This window comes from Epinephelus fuscoguttatus, linkage group LG10 (assembly GCF_011397635.1).
Source record: "Epinephelus fuscoguttatus linkage group LG10, E.fuscoguttatus.final_Chr_v1".
Lineage (NCBI taxonomy): Eukaryota > Metazoa > Chordata > Actinopteri > Perciformes > Serranidae > Epinephelus > Epinephelus fuscoguttatus.
In genome coordinates, this window is record NC_064761.1 from 31,752,396 (window position 1) to 31,774,608 (window position 22,213).

The window sequence follows — 22,213 nt, forward strand, 5'->3', positions numbered from 1 at the left end:
GCCAGGCGGTAATCAATTATTTAACATCTAATTGAAGCTGCCTGCGTGGCTCTGGATCTGTTGAGCTCAGCCCAACGTCCCGCTGTCAGCTATACAGACTTGTGCAGGGGGGAAAAAATCAAATACTATATTTGTATGTTTAATCAGAGATGTGTCATAAATGTGTCCTCATGTCGCTCTTGGTTCCCGTCCCGGCTGTCGCTGTGGGTGTTTATATGCCCTGTGCGTCCCTGACATTGGCAGGAAGCTGCCGGGGTTATTTGTGTGACGCAGTGATGTGTGCAGAGTTGGAGAGATGTTCCACATCTCTTTCGGGAGGCACTGACCCTCAACACTAAAGGCTAGGGACCGTCTCTCAAGTGCAGCGCCAACCTCTCACTGTAACACGGCTGACATTGACCCAGAAACATGCAGCTCACAGTCCATTTGGTTTCACTGGTGTGTGTGTGTGTGTGTGTATGTGTGTGTTGTAGTAAAGAAAACTGTGGGCAGTTCAGATTTCATCCTTGAGGGGTTGAACATTTTTGTTTTCCGTCCCTGCAGGCTTGACTGTAACAGTGACGTGATGTGGCAGACAGAAAATGTGAAAGTGGGTTAGACAGATATCTGTGCTCTCTCAGTGTGTGACTGAATCTATACTAAAATAGCATTATCACTATTGAGTTTTGGCTATTAATGGCCATCCAACTCCAATAAAACTGAGCAACAGAAGCTAACTTAGAGAAGTTTATTTCCATGGCTCTCAGTGGGACGTTTTATGCAAGGATACAAATGTTTTCTGACTCTACTTTGCTTTAAAATTTGTAGCACAGGTGAAAAGAACCATTTATGTTGTTTAAGTTTCTAAAGTGCAATCTGACTTGTTTTAGACAACAGAGGAAGATGATTTGAGTGGTGTTTTCGGAAATGTTCATTCCGAGTGTCCTAGCTCACTCTGGTACAAATTAGACTGTACATAAATTTGGAGCGCAGTCTTAATGTAGACAGAGCAATGTAGGCAGAGCACACTCTGGGCACTCTGTCTGGGGACACGGAGCAGCAGAGCGCCAAACAGAGTGAACGTGTGATTAACTTAACTGTTCGTTAATTCATGTAGAAAAATAACACTCCGGGGCGTCAGTGGCTTGGTGGTAGAGCAGGCGCCCCATGTACAAGGCTGTTGCCGCAGCGGCCCGGGTTCGAATCCAGCTCGTGGCCCTTTGCTGCATGTCATCCCCTCTCTCTCTCTCTCCCCCTTTCATACTTACCTGTCCTGTGCATTAAAGGCAAAGATGCCCCAAAAAAAAATCTTAAAAAAAAAAAGAAATATAACACTCCGTTTCTTCAACCAAAAGAGCTCTCATTTTAGTGTAGAGCGTCGGCCTGAATTTACGAATGCACCATGTCAGGTCACTCACTCTCCAGGTCCGCAAATGTTACTTGAATAAGTAAACACTGACCAACGGGACCAGACTTTGACCTGTATGCTCTCACTCAGTGGATGGATAATGTCACAGGAAGCTTTGTGGTTGATTACTATGTGAGTCTTACAAAGGAGGACGACACTGCTGTCAAAGCTAACATTAGCTAATGTGATAAAAAGTTAGTGTTACAGAGAAATCCAATATTCCTTGTAATACCTCCCCAGTTTCTGATGAGGTGGACATGATAACCTTTAATACACATAACTTTATTCATACCTAACACAGTAAATACTTTTTCCCTAACCTGATATGAAGTGTGTGCTGCACATGTGAGCGTTTTTGATGATCGCCTCCGTCCAGTCCTTTCGTCTTATCACATTTAACCATAGTTGTCTTTGTTTTTGTTGATGGGCAGTGTTGGGTGGTATGTGATAAATTTTTTTTTTGAAGTTTTGAGCCATGACTCCTTCTATTCTGGCTCCCAGTAGCACAACAAGATGACATTTTAAGTCTCCTATGTAGCCTACAGCCCTGTGGTGGAGAGTCATGTTTTGCCTCCAGCTAACAAAATGACGTCATTGTGACGTTGGGTCTGTATGGTACTGCTGTATTTCATTTATAAATTAATTCCATATAATGCTGGTTAGGATTACACTGTATTTTTGTTTATGATGGTCATTGTGTCAGACTAGGTGATTATAAAATCTTGCTGTCACTTGGCTGAGAGGCATGACAGACTGCATGCTGGTCCCCAGCCGATCGAAGCTCACCGTCTTTCATGATGTAATTGGAAAGGAGGTGCTAAGGGCTGACTTCCAGGAATAAGAATATAAACAAATTATGACAGTGTGTATGATGCTGGCTGTCTTGTGTTTGAAAAAGCCCAAAAAAAGAAAGAAAACATCGACTGACCTTTTCTCTGTTTCAGAGTTCCACCTGCAGCGCAAACAACATCTTCATCTCTCACATCATTCCTCTTTTGCATCACCATGTTTACAGTTGCAGAGCGCTCTTTGCTCCTATAGGACATAGTCAAGGTCATGACGGTCATGTTGTGAGGCAGCCAAGACGTGGCGTCGGTAATGACACACTACACGGGATAAAACAATCAATTGACGCAGCCGGTGCCCTTTGTCATTCCTAATCTAAGCAGACACCCCAGGAGGGTCCGGTTGGGCTGTAATCAGGCTGATATCATGTTGTCTGAATTAGACATAAGTTTGCATTGATTGTCTTTTCCATTATAAGTCAAACTTAATGAATGTATTTTTAATAAAGAATAGATGGCCTTCACTGAATTGTTTAAAGGATGAGTTGATAGGTATCAAAATAATAACAACATGATGAAAGCCACATTGGTCCACTCACAGTGACCGTATGGAAGTAACTATACTTAAGAAGTTCAGTATTTATTCATAGACAACTGTCTTTTCTCTAGCCCTAATAATCCTAAATATACTCAGTAACATTTAATAATAAACAATGTTAATACATTTGAGTGTAGTTTTCATTGGAAAAAAAAAAAAATTAAAACCCATTTTACCTATCTTAATCTGTGCAGAAATACTTCAGCAGTATCTGATATGAGGCTTCAGTAGATTGACTTTTTTATTACTAGTTTATTCCTCCTCTGTCAGACATATCAAATCAACTTCAGAGAACTAAGATCGACAAAGGCCCCCTGTGGCATCGCCTGACAACACAGCGTCTCGGCCAAAAAGTTTCACATGAACACACCACAAAGACCACAGCTGACATTCAGCCAGCATGTATGTCTGTCCCTGCATGAGAGGAAACAACTCTCCATACCAACAGACGGCAGTAGTCTGTGATTGTTATTCAAAAAAGGAAACTGGAAGACCGTCTTGATGCTATAAGCCAGTTAGCACATCAACAACACAATCCAATATTAAAAAAAAACAAAGCATATTTACTCTGTGTGACGGCCCCTGCCTGGCTGCGTTGGTTGGTAGCTCATGCTATGTTGATGATGTAATTGGTGACATGATGTGTTGTCTTTTCCCCAAGGTCATCAGCTGATTGTTTGGATCAGGAGCACCTGGGCCGGGTGCGTGGACAGATATAAGCGGTGCAAAGGACAAAGGCCCCCTGTGGCATCGCCTGACAACACAGTGTCTCGGCCAAAAAGTTTCACATGAACACACCACAAAGACCACAGCTGACATTCAGCCAGCATGTATGTCTGTCCCTGCATGAGAGGAAACAACTCTCCATACCAACAGACGGCAGTAGTCTGTGATTGTTATTCAAAAAAAGCTATGTTGATGATGTAATTGGTGACATGATGTGTTGTCTTTTCCCCAAGGTCATCAGCTGATTGTTTGGATCAGGAGCACCTGGGCCGGGTGCGTGGACAGATATAAGCGGTGCTGGCTGACGCAGCGCTCTCTCTCTCTCTCTCCTGACTCTTCGCCAGCGCCCATACTTTTGTTTGGCTTTTCTGTTTATTTAGGTTATTTCCACAACATCACACCTCGCATGCTCCACACATCCACATGTACACTACTGATCACACTGACTAACACACCCCATACCTGCATTATGTTTATTTACGTTGCTTTATTTAAATAAATATACTTCTCTAGTAGTCGTATTTTGTAAACTCATTGTGTGAGCCGGTTATGACAAAGGAGTTTCCTTCAGGCTTTTGTAATTTGATTCTCGTGAGTAGATTTGGTTTAAATAAATTTGTAGTTTTCTAATGTTTGAGCATTTGTACAACTAGGTTTGGCTCACAGTGTGTTATAGTAAACTGTGCTCTAGTAGGTATTTTGTAAACGTGCATGTGACTTGGTCGGGCTAAAGGAGTTTCCTTCAGGCTTTTGTAATTTGATTCTCGTTGCTGGCGGTGGCATAAATTTGTTGCTTGGTTACGAGCATTTGTACAACTAGGAGAGCTCACAGTGCGTTTGGCTGACAGATCGGGGTGAGTATGGTGTTTGATGTGGAGGCTTTTTGTGTGTTTTTGCATTGACAGAGTTTGTGTGTGCTTACCTCGGGCTTGGGGAGGGAGAGTTTGTATCCGAGGGCCAGTCTCTTTGTTTATGCCGGTGTCAGGTGGCCAGGTGGCAGGGGTGGTTCCTCAGCGTGTGTGGGGGTGAGTGACGGCACGGGGATCCCCTTGTAGGCTTAGCGGCATTCCTCTTTGGGTGCGTTGCGTGTGGGTGTTAGTGCTGTGGCGACATAGCGGCTGAAGCTTTTGTCTTGGGAGCATGGCCGTGGCTTCGAGAGGGTTGCTAGCTTGCTAGTCGCTCCCCCGTGCCAGCCATCTCTAGTGCATAAATACCCACCGCTGCTCACTGCATGAAGACTAGTGGGGAGTTTAGTTAGGTGGGTTGATCATTAGATAGCGGGGAATCTCCAAACCAGGATCTTCTTTGTGCGCACGGGGATACTTCACTGTCCTCCTGAGCCCTCTCCGGGCGTAAAGTTGTCTTGTGTTTTTTTATGAGAGGAAACAACTCTCCATACCAACAATCACAGTAGTCTGTGATTGTTATTCAAAAAAGGAAACTGGAAGACCGTCTTGATGCTATAAGCCAGTTAGCACATCAACAACACAATCCAATATTGAAAAAAAACAAAGCATATTTACTCTGCGCCAGTGAACAATGACACAAACCATCACAAAATGTTTCCGCTAAAGAGCTCAATGGCTAAAGAAAAATAATCTTACCTCGTGTAACAATTTCATTTTGGTCTCACTCCTGCTTGCCTTTAGCTTTTTGTTTACTTTCCTCACTTCTGTTTCTCTTCTCATGCACTGAGCTGAACTGCCAATCAGAGTAATTTCATTTCACCAACAGGCTCTGCCGTCGCAGACACCAATTCAACATGCTGAATCAGCCAAAAAAACGCTGACAGAGGCTGACAGGGGCAAACGGTAAAGGACACACTGCACCAACTAGGGCGACAGACACTTACCGACAGCCCCACGTTGACTGTTGGCTTACTGTTGGCTTACTGTTGGCTTGGTGTGTCAGGGCCTTTCAGGAGGAATCTGCTTAGCACCAGCATGGACATGAGGAATGATTGCAGTGACTAATAACTCTTTGAACTTACATATGGACATGTGAGTGTTTTATTACTTAATAATAGATAATCTGTCCTTTCAGGCGTTAGGGTGCTGACACTCCAAGATGACAGTCGGGCAGATAGTCAGGCAGTTTGTGCAGTGTGTCCCCCACCGTTGGCACTAGTTGGCCATTGTTGGCTTTATTTCCGTCCGATTCAGCATGTTGAATCAACAGTCGACCTTCGCCGCCACTAGTTCTTCGTAGTCAGTTTGGTGTGTCTGGGCCTTTCAGGGGGAATCGGCCCAGGGACAGTGTGGATATGACGAGTGATTGCAGTGACCAATAACTCTTTCAACTTACATATGGACATGTGACAGTGTATTACTTTAAAAGATTCTATCCATTAAGGCCTTTAGGTGCTGACACTCCAAGCCAACGGTCAGGCAGACAACTGGGTCATTGGTGAGTGTTTGTTGCCGTAGTTTGTGTCGTGTGTCCTGCACTGTTGGCACTAGTTGGCTTTTGTTGGCTTTATTTTCGGCCATTTCAGCTTGTTGAATCAACAGGCCTTCGTCACCGCCAGTTCTTCGATGTCAGTTTGGTGTGTCTGGGCCTTTACGCATGTTGAAATAATTTACTACTTCATCGAACAGTTTGCAAAACCATTTCTATGTGTTTTGCTCATTTTGTACATTGGCCTCTGATCTTTCTTCTTCTTCCTCTCGTAAATTACAACCACCGACTGATATTTACAACTTGCCTCGGAGATACACTCATCAAAGCTCTGCTTTACATGTAAAGCGCCACTAGAGGTCAAAACCCCACAGGGTGCCTTTAAGATGATGTTCAGGCTCTGCAGCACAGAAAGTAAGAAGAAGTCTGTTAAATCATTACGGTTACTCCCAGTGGAAATAGTTAAGCTCCATACCTCTCCACTTCTGGCTGTGCTGATTTGCAAAGCAGGCTGACATAATGCAAGAAGTCAGAAGCTGCTCGAGGCCCACAGCCACTGCGGTCTCTGGTTCCTGTTTATGTAAACACTGTCGTAAGAAAAGCAAGTGTGTAATTGCGTGCACACACACACACACACACACACACACACACACACACACACACACACACACACACACATACATATTCTCAGTATTTACTCGAGCAAATATGGTCTCCTGTCCACAGCCAAAAGAAATTTTGTGTGTCTTTAGTCTCCAGAGTTCCTCCAAGCTGTCTCCTCTCCTCTTCCTCCTTGCTGCTTCCCTCAGAGTCCCAGTGGGTGCTGCTTAGCCTCCCCTTTTGGTCTCTTCCAATCTTTATTTACTTCATACTCAGCCTTCCCTCACTCCCAACAGATCAGTCTTCAGGGGGATACAGACGTCCCCTCTTTGCCTCTTCCTCCTGCGACTCTCTGCTCGCACATTTCTCCTCTCCCTTTGGGTCTGTGGGCTCCCTATGGACCTCCATCCCTCCATCCTCTCCTCTCCTCTGAGTCACCACTAATCCAGTTCCTTGCCTTCTCTATATCACTTTGTTTTTCTTCCTGCTTCGGCGGAGCTCTGGTGAGTCACCAACCTTTGTCCAAGCCGGCGGGTGTAGGACTGTCCAGCCTACACAGACACACATACACACAATATGTCACGCAAACACTGAAGCACCAGCACATTACTCATCTTGCCTCTGCCTGGATACAGCATGGAAATCCTCACTTCAAGTCATCACATCATATTAAAGGAGAAAAGTTTAAAAGGCCTGCTCACAAACATCACATACAGAGAGCCGTGGAACTGAGGAGACATTGCAGTGATGAGGATGAGGACACTGAGTCACAGGCAGAAACTACATGACATCAAAGTTAAATTTAGCACGGGACTTAACAATTTGTTTGTACCCACCATATTTGATTGAGTCATGTTTCGAGCTTGCACGTAAAAATCTTTCATGTTTCATCTGGTTTTGGCTTGTCTTCTGATGAATTCTGCATTTTACACACAGCGTTGTCACTTAATTTCTGTCCTCACAAGCCATGTCTTCTTAATTGCACCGCAGATAGCACAGAGGAGAAATCAGCGGCTCACCACACCAGCACAGGCAGGTGCTATTTGTGCCAACTTTGTGTACATTCGTGCTTGTGGTGAGATAAATGCACTTGCTGCCTGAATATGTCTGCACTGTTAGTGAAGTACATGTACCACCTCTGAGCTCGCCTCACCCACAGGCAGTCCAGAGCAGAGAGACGAGCTGAGCAGCAACGATTACTCACCTTTTTCACGGCTGCAGTGAAGATCTAACACTGTGCTTGCATGCCTTCTCACTGACACACACACACACACACACACACACACACACACACAGCTCCTGTAAGTAATGTGGTTGCTCTTTTCGTTGGTGGTTCACAGCTGCAGCGGTCTGGCCTGTCCAGCAGCAGCCAAAGGCCAGATGGGCTCAGCACGGCACTCAGTGTAAAGCTGCAGGACACACTCCTGAACACTCACTGGTGTGCATGCAAAGCAGGTATCATACACATGGATGCACATAAATGTGATGCCTCATGCACAACCATTTACCGTCTTATGTACTATCATGTTATATTATTTCATTTCTGTTGTTATGTTTGTCGTTTGTTGTGTTTAAAGCACTTTGTATTTTGACAGGTGCAAATAAACATGATGTTTCATGATAATGTAATGCTGAACAAATACTACCCATGAATCCATTGTATTTTGTGATGTATGTTTTCACCCACTGAGTGAGAAACAACATGAAAACAATCTGCGCACTGTAGCTCCCTTAAGTGCAAGTTATTGGCACATCCACAAGACAATACTTGTGATGTGCCAATGAATTGCACTCAAGGGAGCTATAATGTGTGGACTTTTTTCATGTTGTTTATTGCTGTTCTTTTCATCGAGCACCTGCCTTAAGCGGTTTTTGGATGTGCGCATCTGCTATGTCTTTTAAACCCACAAAGTGAGAACATGACTTCCCAGAAGAAGTTAAAAGCTGAATTTGAGGCGTTGCGAGATGATTAAGGAGATAGGAAATCATTTCTGCTACACAAATTATCTATTAAGTTTTTTCTGGCTTTCTGTAATCTTTATTTTTAGCCATGCAAGTGACTCTGCTGATGGCAGGTCAGTTGGTCCATCACTTGTGTCAGACCAAAATACCTCAGCAACCATTGGATGGATTGCCATGACAGTTGGTACACATATTCATGTCACCCTCAGGATGAATTCTAATACTTTGGTGAACCTCTGACATTTCCTCTAGTGTCATCATCAGGTCAAATTTTCAGTTAATCCAGTTCTCAGTTAACAGCTTTTATCCAAACACAGTAACTGCACTTAATGAATGCACAAATGCTTGACTGTGGCAATATGTTTGAGTGCAATATAAAGGAGTTGTGCAATAAGTGGAATTTCATTGTACATGTACAATGACAATAAAGATATTCTACATTCTCAAAGTCAACTCTGGTGGAAAGACACTCCAGCACTATTTTTAGCAGTGCAGAGAACTACCTTGAAAAATGGTAATTTATATATATATACAGTACAGGCCAAAAGTTTGGACACACCTTCTCATTCAATGCGTTTTCTTTATTTTCATGACTATTTACATTGTAGATTCTCACTGAAGGCATCAAAACTATGAATGAACACATGTGGAGTTATGTACTTAACAAAAAAAGGTGAAATAACTGAAAACATGTTTTATATTCTAGTTTCTTCAAAATAGCCACCCTTTGTTCTGATTACTGCTTTGCACACTCTTGGCATTCTCTCCATGAGCTTCAAGAGGTAGTCACCTGAAATGGTTTTCCAACAGCCTTGAAGGAGTTCCCAGAGGTGTTTAGCACTTGTTGGCCCCTTTGCCTTCACTCTGCGGTCCAGCTCACCCCAAACCATCTCGATTGGGTTCAGGTCCGGTGACTGTGGAGGCCAGGTCATCTGCCGCAGCACTCCATCACTCTCCTTCTTGGTCAAATAGCCCTTACACAGCCTGGAGGTGTGTTTGGGGTCATTGTCCTGTTGAAAAATAAATGATTGTCCAACTAAACGCAAACCGGATGGGATGGCATGTCGCTGCAGGATGCTGTGGTAGCCATGCTGGTTCAGTGTGCCTTCAATTTTGAATAAATCCCCAACAGTGTCACCAGCAAAACACCCCCACACCATCACACCTCCTCCTCCATGCTTCACAGTGGGAACCAGGCATGTGGAATCCATCCGTTCACCTTTTCTGCGCCTCACAAAGACACGGTTGGAACCAAAGATCTCAAATTTGGACTCATCAGACCAAAGCACAGATTTCCACTGGTCTAATGTCCATTCCTTGTGTTTCTTGGCCCAAACAAATCTCTTCTGCTTGTTGCCTCTCCTTAGCAGTGGTTTCCTAGCAGCTATTTGACCATGAAGGCCTGATTCGCGCAGTCTCCTCTTAACAGTTGTTCTCGAGAGGGGTCTGCTGCTAGAATTCTGTGTGGCATTCATCTGTTCTCTGATCTGAGCTGCTGTTAACTTGCGATTTCTGAGGCTGGTATTTCGGATGAACTTATCCTCAGAAGCAGAGGTGACTCTTGGTCTTCCTTTCTGATCCTCATGTGCCAGTTTAGTTATGGCGCTTGATGGTTTGCGACTCCACTCTAGGAGGACACATTTAAAGTTTTTCAATTTTCCGGACTGACTGACCTTCATTTCTTAAAGTAATGATGGCCACTCGTTTTTCTTTAGTTAGCTGATTGGTTCTTGCCATAATATGAATTTTAACAGTTGTCCAATAGGGCTGTCGGCTGTGTATTAACCTGACTTCTGCAAAACACAACTGATGGTCCCAACCCCATTGATAAAGCAAGAAATTCCACTAATTAACCCTGATAAGGCACACCTGTGAAGTGGAAACCATTTCAGGTGACTACCTCTTGAAGCTCATGGAGAGAATGCCAAGAGTGTGCAAAGCAGTAATCAGAGCAAAGGGTGGCTATTTTGAAGAAACTAGAATACAAAACATGTTTTCAGTTATTTCACCTTTTTTTGTTAAGTACATAACTCCACATGTGTTCATTCATAGTTTTGATGCCTTCAGTGAGAATCTACAATGTAAATAGTCATGAAAATAAAGAAAACGCATTGAATGAGAAGGTGTGTCCAAACTTTTGGCCTGTACTGTGTGTATATATATATATATATATATATATATATATATATATATATATAAACATGTCAAAGAGCTGCTTAGTGACTGGCTGTACAGGTGCAAAGCTCATTATAGGTTTGGCAAGTTTAAAGTACAGTAATATATTTATATGTATATAGGCCTATCTTGGCTCAGATCACCAGAAAGGGCTTCAAAATAGTCAAACTCCATGTTGGCCTTGGTATCCCTCAATCAAATCGTAGTTAATTCAAGGTTGTGACCACAGAATACGCCCCCCACCCTCCACCCACGCTAAACCATGATGGTGGATATGGTGAATGTTACACCTGTTAAACATCAGCATGTAGGCATTGTCATTGTAATCATGTTAGCATGCTCAAGTTACCATCAGCTCAAAGCACTGCTGTGTCTACACAGAGTCTCTCAAAGCTGCTAGCATGGCTGTAGACTCTTGAATTTGTTTGTTGTGACATCTTGAGGCTTGTAAAAGTTGCTTGAATGAAACTATTCGAGAAGGCAACATCAGTCTTTGCATGAGCTGCTTGCACCTCTCAGACATATGAAAACTGACAAGGTCAAAGTTTCTTTATTAGCACCCAAGGGTAAACTTGTTGTGCAGATGGGAAACTCAGCATTCCAAAACGAGACATCACAGCAATACAGACTCAAAGAAAATTAAACAAAATACTTTAAAACAACTTTCATTCCATATCAAAACAGTATCAATGTATAAGAACACCGAAGAATGTCAAGACTTTTACATCCACTCATCCGCTCACTCCAAAGCTTTAAGCACCAATAAGTGCATCATCTTGTGCTAGCAGTGTTCAGTGGTGCCGTAGCTGCAGGTGCAAAGGTATCTCTATATCACTTTCTCCTGCACTTAGGGGGCGCAAACCAAAGGCCAGAGCTAAGAAGCTGGAATTCATCATTCATCACCTTACGCTGCAGCTGTGAAGAGTAAAGAGCTGATAGGTTGAGTTGTGACTCATCTATGAACTTACAAACCCATTTCACAATTTGGATTAAAGAGTTTCTGTTTTTCAGAGACAGATCATTTAACTAAGACACAAGGGACAAGGACAAGGGATAGTGAGGAGACATTGCTTCCCTTTAAAGGAGCAATGTGTAGAATTTAGTGGCATCTAGAGGTAGGCCTAAAGATCGAAGATTGCAACCAGCTGAAGTTTCTCCCATTGCCAAGCGCCAACTTCCTAAGGATTCGTTCAGTGTTTGTTGTTCAGGAGGTTTTTAGCGGAAACCAAATTTTCCGCAAACGTTCCTTCATTTCATTTGTCACACAAGGGCCGCTAGCCTAGCACTTGCCAATGTGTGCTCACCTATTTTCTCTGGTAATTTAACGTGTGCTCACCTGTCTTTCTGATGCAGACATTCAGGAGTTTTTTTTCTTTTTTTTTTTTCTTTAAGATATTTTTTTGGGCAGTTTTGCCTTTAATTGATAGGAAAGTCAAGTGTGAAAGGGGGAGAGAGAGAGAGAGAGGGAATGACATGCAGCAAAGCACCACAGGCTGGTGTCGAACCCGGGCCGCTGCGGCAACAGCCTTGTACATGGGATGCCTGCTCTACCAAAAAGCGACCAACACCCCAAGGAGGTTTTTACTAGGTGCCGAAAGATCCACAGAAGTCACTTCCTCTCCAAAACAAACACACTCGTAATTTAAACCAGTAAAACACTAAAAAATAAGTGTTTTCCTGGCTCATTACGAAGATGCTGTTAACTAAGGTGGATGATGCAAAAATGTAAATGACCCTTTCTAGAGCCAGTGTTTGGTTTGTCCATTCTGGGCCACTGTGGAAACATGGCAATGCAACATGGCGGAGTCCGTGGACGAGTACCCGCTCCCTTTGTAGATATAAATGGCTCATTCTAAGGGTGTGGAAGATCCTCAAGCACCCATTCAGTTTTATTTATAAAGCCCAATATTACAAATCACAATTTGCCTCACAGGGCTTTACAGCATACGACATCCCTCTGTCCTTAGGACCCTCACAACGGATAAGGAAAAACTCCACAACAAAACCACTTTAACGGGAGAAAAAAATGGTAGAAACCTCAGGAAGAGCAACTGAGGAGGGATCCCTCTTCCAGGACGGACAGACGTGCAATAGATGTCGTACAGAACAGATCGACATAATAAATTAACAGTAATCCGTATGTCACAATGAGACAGAAAGAGAGACAGACAGAGAGAGATGCAGGACAGACGGTAATGACAGTAGCCTACAACAACATTAATGAAAGTAATAATATTGTAGTTATAATTCTGGCTATTGTGGTACAATATGTTGAAAGTATATATTAATATCTGATAGTATACATATGTGACAATAATCATATGTGTATAATATATGTGCCTCCCTCTTCTTGAATAGGCAGAGCCCAGAATCTATGTGTAGCCACAACTCACGGGTGGCAGTCCTTTTTACCCTGGAGAACAAAGAAGCATGTGGGCCAGCCTGATCCTTCCATCGAACTGTTTGAACTGAAGACATGGATTGTGAGTCTCCTTTGATTTAAATGCATTTAGAGTATCCTTAGAGGATCATTATTTATTTGTGGTGTTAAGTTTTAATTGAGCAAAGTGCTAGTTCAGGCAGGACACAGTGTCAAGCTCAGCTCACATCCCAGCTGCATCATCTGATCTCACACAGTCAATCAACTGATGGTTCAGCTGATTGATGGAAGGGAGTCAGCTGGTAGATCACATGATTCCTTTCTATGCAACCACTTGGCTAATCTCATTCAGGGTGCCTTATTTAAACTGCTCTGGCCTGCCTACTGTTGCTGCTTCCTCTGCAAACCACTTTGCTACCTTGCTCCACCCCAGCTCCTCCTTTTCTTGCTGTGTCTGACTTATCAGTGTCATTTCTGTTTGTCATTGGTGCTGCTCTGTTCTGTTCCTGGGGGTCTTTGCTGCTGCTCTCCCTGCCTAAGGCTTTCCATGTAGGTGCATGGAAGGGCAGGGAGGTTTGCCTCTGCCTCAGGCTTTCCTCGTGCACATGAAAGGGCAGAGAGGTTTGCTCTCTCTACCTTATGGCTTTCCACGCAGGTATGTGGAGGGGTGGAGAGATTTGCTCTCTTCGCCTTATGCTTTCCATGTAGGCGCTTGGAAGAGGCTTTCTGCCTAGGCCCGAGGAACGACAGAGGCCCCAGAACAGAGCCATACTGCCAAATATAATACTCCAAATGGAAGTTAACTGTCCTCTGACTAAAGTTTTCCTGGTTGAATTTCAGTTATTTCCTGATTCCTAGGTGATAGGTATTGTGTTTGAAGTTAAATTACCTTTGTTCGATTGTTAATTATCACAAATCAGGGATCATGATGTCTAGTTTAATATTCTTTTTTTTTTTTCTGTTATCAGAAAACCGACCCAAACTTCCTTAAAATAAAAGAGTGAAGTGCAACTTCCTGCTTGTGTTCATCTGTCCTAACCGACACACCATTGAGTTGATTAAATCCTCAAATCAGTTTGTATTTTCAGGTGATTATACACTAAAGAAACATATTTCTGCAAGCATATCCTCTTAAATCCTACACACGGGACCTTTTAAAAGGTCACACGCCAAAAAAGTTGGGAGCCAGTGCACTGAACACTCGCATATCTTGATGATTTTTACTATTCACAAAAAAAAAAAATCCCATTAAGCCAAAATCCGTCCTCTACAGCAGAATGGTATTCATATATTCATGCCCTGTTGTTTTTCCCCCCAAAATACTCTCAAACTTCCCCACTCAACCACTCGCTTTCTGAATTCTGGCAGAATTATTTTTCAGAAAATGTAAAGTAGGCATGTGCCACATCCCACTGCTGTGCTTCTCTTTGTCCTCCATTCACTCAAATCTGCACTTTTTCCTCTTTGTGATGTGTTTTGTTTCGAGTGAGTGGGCATACATTAATGGGCAGAACCTCTTTAAGTTGCCCGAGGCCATTAGCTTTTTGTTTTTGTGTGTGTGAGTGGGTGAATCTCAGAGACATAAAACTTGCAGAAGCGTTTGGTAAATCTTTGCTAATGGCCTTCAGTCAAGGTGGGCTGTGGTTGTAGATGTGTTCAGCTCAGAGCAACACTGCTGTAGTAAATAACTGTTTTGAGGAGCTCATCATGTTATGTCATGTGTATAGACTATTGATAGTGTTCAAGCGTTGATGGTCATTTTTTAGGTTTGTGATGTTGGTAAATGTCTTTTACTCAGTATTGTTAAGGGTCTACTTGTGTGCGCTGCAGTTTTCCTTCTTTTGAGACTCATTTTAAAAGGCTATTGCCCGTTAATTATTCAAGCTGACACACACTGTAACACTGATTGGTATTCAGCTTAATATGACTCACTTTTGTAGCTGCATTTGTAATTGTGATTTACTGTAGTCGCTGCGTCAGATGCTGTTGCACCAGTTGCTAACACTGCAAGATTAATGGCGTGAAGGGAAGATATTTTGCAAACACTACAAACTGCTGTGAATTCAGAAACAGCCATTTTATTGAGACGGTATCTCTGTAAAGCTGACAGTTAATAATATTACCATCCATTCATATGTCTTGTCTCCCTGTATTCACTGCAGACAACATCAAATCAGAAGATAATACAAAAATATTTGTATCCTATATCAGCGGTAGAAACACATTACAAGTAACAAACATGAGTAAAACACTTAATTTTTTTAAGGAACACGTACTTTTCATGTTCCTTTTTTTAAACTGTACTTCTAGTCTTTACTCAAGTATATTTTTGAGCCAGTAATTTACTCTTTACTTAACTACATGTGCCATTTATACCAACTAGCCTGCTACCAATGTGAGGATTGAGTGTAGTGGGGAGAGCATGAGGAGCGCCCCTAACGCAGATGCAAAGCTTCCAGCTGCTTGAAAGAAAATGAAGCACCACCTGTCTTTTGATCACGATGCGAGCAAAACCCACAACAAGAGGCAGCTTCCGGTGTCTACCCTGGCCATACTTTTCTAAAAAGATCATTTATAAAGTGCTTGCTGTGCCTTCTGAAAAACACTGAGATCTCTTAAAATTTCCCTTCTGACTGCTGCAAGCACATCGAACATAAGCCTGACATAATGTAGCTGAATGTGTAGTTAACAAGCTAACCAGTATGTTTATTTCTACTGTGTTAATCTTTAATGTTATGATAATGACATTAACTTATGTAGTAGTGAGTGGTCTGTTAGACTTTTAAACACATTAATCCTTATTAAAGGAGTTAGGATTAATTTAGGAACGTTTTATTGACAAGTGCTTTAATTATTTTGCACTGGCCCACACACCCTGAGAATATTAAAATGGAAAGTAAATTGTTCTTTAAGTACTTTATTAACTGGGCACTTTTAATTGAGTTGGATGATTGATGATGATTATTTTGAGTCATGCACACAAACACATGCCCAACCCTCAAGTTTTTCATGAATATCCAACCAAAAGAAATCAACATAAATAGGAGTAATTTTATTGAAAAGTACATCCCTTATGTCTTCATATACAGGACAGTAGAACAAGAAATGAACCTCACTCTTAACTTCACCTTAATGACACAACAAAAGTGTCGTCCTCTGGGGTGGTGTTAAACCTTCCAGTCTCTGAAGCTAATGGTGATGTTCCTGAGTGCAACTGAGCATATCGGGATCTTTGTCTTTTGTTTAAATTATACTTCATATAAGGTTCCACACCATAGCTAGGTAGTAGGTTTCTTACATGGTAATTTTCACTTTTACTGGAGTCATTTTTTTTTATGAAGGTAGTTGTACTTTTTCTTGAGTATACATTTTCAGTTCTGCCCACCCCTCACAGAGATACAGATTTTAACTACTCTGCTGTCTTCTCAGTTGTCTTCGATAAGTTATGGAAGAGTCAAGAGTTTGTGTCGATACAAGAAAAATGTACACCCTCCTACAGGCTTAAAGGAACAGTGTGTAAGATTTAGGGGGATTTAGTGGCATCTAGTTGTGAGGACTGCAGATTGCAACCAGCTGAAACTAAACTCCCATCCCTTCAGTGTTCATTGCTCAGGAGGTTTTTATTGGGAGCCAGCACCACAGCTGTTTGCTGTTTTTTGCACATACAATCACTTGCACTAGATATGCTCTCTTTAATCCACTGCTCATTTTTATTCACTGCTCATTATTATTATATCATTGTTATTGTTATTATTTATCGCCGTTTCTTGTATTTTTGTACTTTATTTTGCATGCCTAGTTTTTAAGTTTTAAGTTTTTTAAGTTTAAATTCTCCTTGACTGCTGTAACACTGGAATTTCTCAATTGTGGGATCAATAAGGTGTATCTTATCTTACCTGATCTGACCTGACCTGACCTTACCTTACCATACCGTTGTCCTCAGCGGTCTCCTCCTCTCCAAAACAAACTGACCAGATGATTAAAACAAGTAAAAACACTGAATAAGGCAGTCTCACGTTACAGATCAGCCCGCTAGCTCAGCACCTGCTAACGTGTGCTCACCTTATTGATCCAGACAGGCAGGAGGGGTTTCATCATGAGCTATATTATCCACTGAGGTCTTCTCCTCTCCAAAACAAAGGTACCCTGTGGTTTAAACCGGTAAAAACTCTGAATAAAGCAGTTTCACATTGAAAAATCTGTTTTGACGATGCTCTCATTGTGTAGGGGCTGCTAACTATGGTGGTCAATGCAAAAACACGAATGGCCCTACCAAGGCCAGAATTTGGTTGTCCGTTCTGGGTTACTGTAGGAACATGGTGTTGATACATGGCAATCTCTGGAGATGAGGACCTGCTCCCTATGTAGATATAACGGCTCATTCTAAGGTAACGAAAAACAACGAATCTTATTTTCAGGTGATTGTACACTGAAGAAAGCACTTATATATCCCCCTGAATCCTACACACTGGACCTTTACAACAAGAACTCAAATCCTTTATAAACACATATATTAAGACTACAATTGCAAACATTTTGTACTTGCTGTGAAGAAAAGTTTGTGCTTTATTTTTTATTTTTGCAATATTTTCCTCTGGGTACCAATTAGCGATTAAAGTTAAGTTGACAAGTGACCTTTCTCGGGTCAAATTCATAATGCCAGGGAGCATAATACTGTATGTGGTGCTGCTTCACTGTATGAATTTTATCAGATGAAGGTCTGGGGACTTAAATGTTATTAATAAAATAAGGACCAGCGATCAAGGGTGTGCAGATTTCCCTCTGAAATGCTGCAGACTAAAATAAGTGCATACCACAAAGTAAGTACCACCACTAAAAAATACTTACATAAATGCATTCAAGTGCTGTAGATCTCTGCCTGAGTACCTCAGCATTTGGATCTCAGGACCATGACTATGGTTTTTGTTTTTTTGGTAACTCAGCCCCTCACACCCACACACAGAAAGTGAGGGTAAGCAGTGCTTTCAATTTGACAAATGGCTGTAAAGCCCTAGAGTTGATGTACAGCCTTTTCAACCTGCACAGTAGGCAGGTACATCGCCTTCATGTTTTATGTATAACGTGTTTATCAACACCCACCCCCTCAATACTTCTGCAGAAACCCTTGAAAATATTCAGCCAGAAAAGCCCCTGGAATCCAGAGCGGACTTTGTTTCACAGCCTCCCGCAGGTACGAAGCATGAAAGGAAGGAATGGTGATTATTACTATGCTGTGGTATTATTGTAAAGCTGCTACACAGCTACTCAGCCAAAAAACATAGTGTCTTTGTCCTCACAGCAAAGCTTTTACCTGGAGACAGTTGAGGGGAAAATGACATTCATGAAGGTCATTGTGCCACAGGCTGTTGCAGTCCAACAGTTTGGGATAAAAAAAATGCAATAACCAGTAGCAACGTTTAGATCCTGTAATAAAAATCAGCCCGTGTACAGTCTCCATTTTAATTTTTCACTTGAGGAGTGACTCAAGCGCTCAGAGACCACACATGCACAGAGACTGCAGCACAGGAAAGCTCCATTGTGTATTTTGAGGACAGCAACGCAGACTGCAGATAGGATGAAACATGGCACAGCCTCCATTTTCACCTGGATATGACACTTCTGCACCGCCTCGGGCTCCGATTTATGCTCTGTTAAAAAGCGGCAGTGAAATGTAAAAGATGTGTGAGGATGCCTGGAGGAAGAGTGCGAGTCTCCCCGTCCTTGTCGGCATCTGAGCCCATTAAAGAGTAAAAATGGGACTCCCAGCACTTTAGTTAAGAATGAATGGTGTGGGAAAAGTGCCCGGTCTGCTTAAACTGTAAATATATCCATACATCTTTTTAGCTCACACATTCTTAATATGGTAATGTGATCATATTGACACTTCCTGTGGGCTGTGGTGTACTTTCTGTGATCGATAATGACAATAACAAACTGAATGTATTTATCTTTCTTGTACGAAAACTCATGTTTGAGTCATGTGTCTTGTGGGAATAATTCTACATTAATATTGTACTGGTTCCAACAGAAAATATCCTTGGTATAAAATGCAAATGACTTGGAGATTAAAAAACAAATTCATGCAAGTGTTCACTAAACATCTAAGTTGTATCCTGTAATGGAATTTTAAAGATACAAATGGTTTTGGCTTCACTCCTGTGGAGATTTAAAGAAGCAAGAGCTTCTTTCGACACTCACCGTGAAATGAAATATAATCCACCCCTCAACGCTGTCTAACGGTTTCAACCAACTGGCACAGCTCGCCACCACCCTCTCTCCACTTTCACTGTAGTAAGGGCAGCTGTTGCTCAGTTGGTGGAGTGGGTTTGGCTGTAGAGTTGGTGGTTTAATCTGCAGCTCTGCTTTTGTGTCCTGGGGCCGTAAACTGTGAAAAAGAAGTGGACGAAGCCTCAGGGTCTGAAAAGTAAAGCTGATGCGGAAATGCCCGAGACCTGCATTCATTCTAATGGTCAGCAGGGGGCGACTCCAGTGATTCAGTCTATGATACAATGACCCCACCTCTTGATTTTTTACTTCAGTATAGATTTTCTTAATGAGTTTATGGTCTCAATCGCTGGTTTCAAGTCTTCTTAAATACAGCCTAATGTTTATTTTGTAAATGATGGTCCCATTTAGAGTAAAATAGGCGATAAAGCAGAGTACACTTTAGGGCAGTAGTTTCTCAATTAAGTACCTCCTGACCAGGACAAAATATTTTTGGTAGGAATACACAGTAAACAAAGGTTAACCTGATTGTCTTTGTTGCAGCAGTTGACAGTTTACGGCAGTTAGCGATTGTACTAAAAATAGGAATGCTAAATATAAAATCTGATTCACTGAATTTACATTGGCATTTGTATTGAATTTATTATAGTATAATTATTTTAGAAATAACGCATGGCTGATATTTTTAAAATTAACTTTTTTTTAAAAAAAATCTTAAGTACCCCATGAAATTGGTAGGATACCCACAGGGCTACCACCATTTGAGAAACACTGCTTAACAGTGCCGTGGTGCAGTGGTTAGCACTGTCGCCTCACAGGTTGGGGAGTTGGGGGGGCACACCTGGGACGCCAGTTGATGATTAGCTCTCTGGAGGTGTTGTAGGCCTATCATCGAAACCCCAGCGAAGGAGGGTACCCTCCTGAAGACCCCAATGAAGCTATGAGCCTCCCCCGGCATGGCTCCAACTCTAACCTACAATCACAAGTATGTGCAGCAACAATTGACCAGTTAAACTCCACCTCAATTAAAGTTAGGTTTCTCCTGTTTCTTCTCTCCTCTCCCCTCTCTTCCCTCATCAAAATGAGGGAGTATTCTTCTTACTTTTCTATCTGCCATTACTCTTTACTACTTTTCTATCCATCCAACCCTTTGGCTCCAACTCGGAACCCCAGATGGCACTATTACTCCCACTCATAGTCTCAAGTATGTGCATCAGGGATTGTAACACCTAGTCCTAAACTGGACTGTTGTGATGACAAGTCACTACCACGTCGATGTTCTCGGATTCTGAGTCAGATCCATCCGTCACTTCTCCTAAGCTCCACCCTGTTGTCCAAATATAGTCATTTCTAGCTCCAAAAACCAAGATGTCAAACACAGGGTTACAGAATGGTAGTCTACATCCCAATGGTTGACGTCACTGTGGCTTTATCCATTTCTTTTATACAGCCTATGCCTGGAGCAAGACCCTGAACCCTGAATTGCTGCCCATGTGTGGATATATCTTCAAATAAGTCTGCCAAATGAGTGTAATATAATGTTGATATCACTCAGTCCATGTATAGAGACATGTTTTCTCTGTTGGTTGTCTAAAGAAGCTGAATTGGACCTGGCAGGTTGAGGAGAAAGTGGGTTCAACTTCCTTTCACCTCTGTGGAACATTACAACCCTCTTTCATCTCAGTGTTTTTGGTTTTATGGCCCACAGCTTTACTATTTCATTTTACTCTTACCGCTGCAGGCAACTGTTTTCAGCTGGGAAAAATATCTAAAATCCAGCTGTTCAGTACCTGCCTGGCAGCACACAGTATACAGTCAATGTTGGCAGCTAGTTGGTGAAGAAATGTGGCTCTTCGGGTGCTAAATAACCAGGTATTTCCCTCGGGAGTTTGTAGAAACCGAAGCAGAGCTCAGTGAAGAGTATTCCCATGAAACACAACTTGACATGAATGCTGATTTTTCTATGGTCTGTCATATGCATAGACAGTAGTTTGCTAACATCCCTGCATCAACTTCATCAGGTGACAATATATTTCTGTTGTGTTGGCTTGTTTTGCTGCCCACAGGTGAGGTTTGAATAAACCGATGAATTGTTGAGTCATTTCATAGATGATTAAACAGGAGTTAGCAGGCTACAGTTAACAGTAGTTAGCAACTATGTTAGCATCTGATTGGCTGAAGAGCAAAGGGGCGGGCATTATGGTGAGCTCCATATGCACTGGTAAGGTCAGACATTTCAACTAGGAGACCCCCTGAAGTCGCATTACCAAGTCAGAAAGTCTGAGGAACCTCACCACCCCTGTCCTCAAGATCCAAGATGGCTGCTTCGCACATTGTATGTGCAATATATGCCGTAATGTGTTCTTATAAACTGGTATTGCTACAGTGGCTGGTATTGCTAACAGTGGCTTACAACATTTTGGCTTTTCGACTTGTACTAGAACCATGGACTGTAAAAGTAATGGACATAGCTACCGTGACATCACTATATTTGGGCGAGAGGCTGGCATTGATGAGGAGCGAGGGGTGGATCTGACTGAGAAGCCATGGACTGTATGTGCAGACAGTCTGCACTAAAAGCAGCCCAACCTTTATTTAAGCCGTGATAAAATGTTAATGTGTGAGTTATGTAAAAATTCATGTGCAGGTGTCATGAATGATGAATTAGCTATAGAGACAAAATGAATGTGTCTGCAGCCATACGCGTCTCTCATTTTTAGGCCCTGAGGTTGCCGCTTGAATGCGATCATTTTGGGTTTGACATTCTCTGCTTCAACCTCCAACTGGAAGGCAGCATGAGTATCAACTGAAAGGTGAGAGCATAGACCAGGGGTCAGCAACCTTTTATATTAAAATAGCATTTTTGGGCCTAAAGTTTTTTATTTAATTTGTCTGGAGCCACAATACATATTTGTGCTTTATAATAAACGTAACAGCCTATTAGGTCTAAATTAGTCTATCGATATTGCTAATCGTTC

The 22,213-nt window shown here is 42.2% G+C and overlaps 2 protein-coding genes across 2 annotated transcripts in view; one reads left to right on the plus strand and one right to left on the minus strand.

Annotated features, from left to right (window-relative positions):
• org (oogenesis-related gene) overlaps positions 1–13,900 on the plus strand; it is a 51,006-nt gene extending 37,106 nt beyond the window's left edge. The window contains exon 5 of the mRNA XM_049587257.1: positions 12,989–13,900. Within this exon, the coding sequence (XP_049443214.1) occupies positions 12,989–13,012 (24 nt within the window). The 3' untranslated portion in view covers positions 13,013–13,900. The remainder of the gene's footprint in view (positions 1–12,988) is intronic.
• zgc:92140 (uncharacterized protein LOC447854 homolog) overlaps positions 1–22,213 on the minus strand; it is a 670,238-nt gene that overhangs the window by 597,750 nt on the left and 50,275 nt on the right. The window lies entirely within an intron of this gene.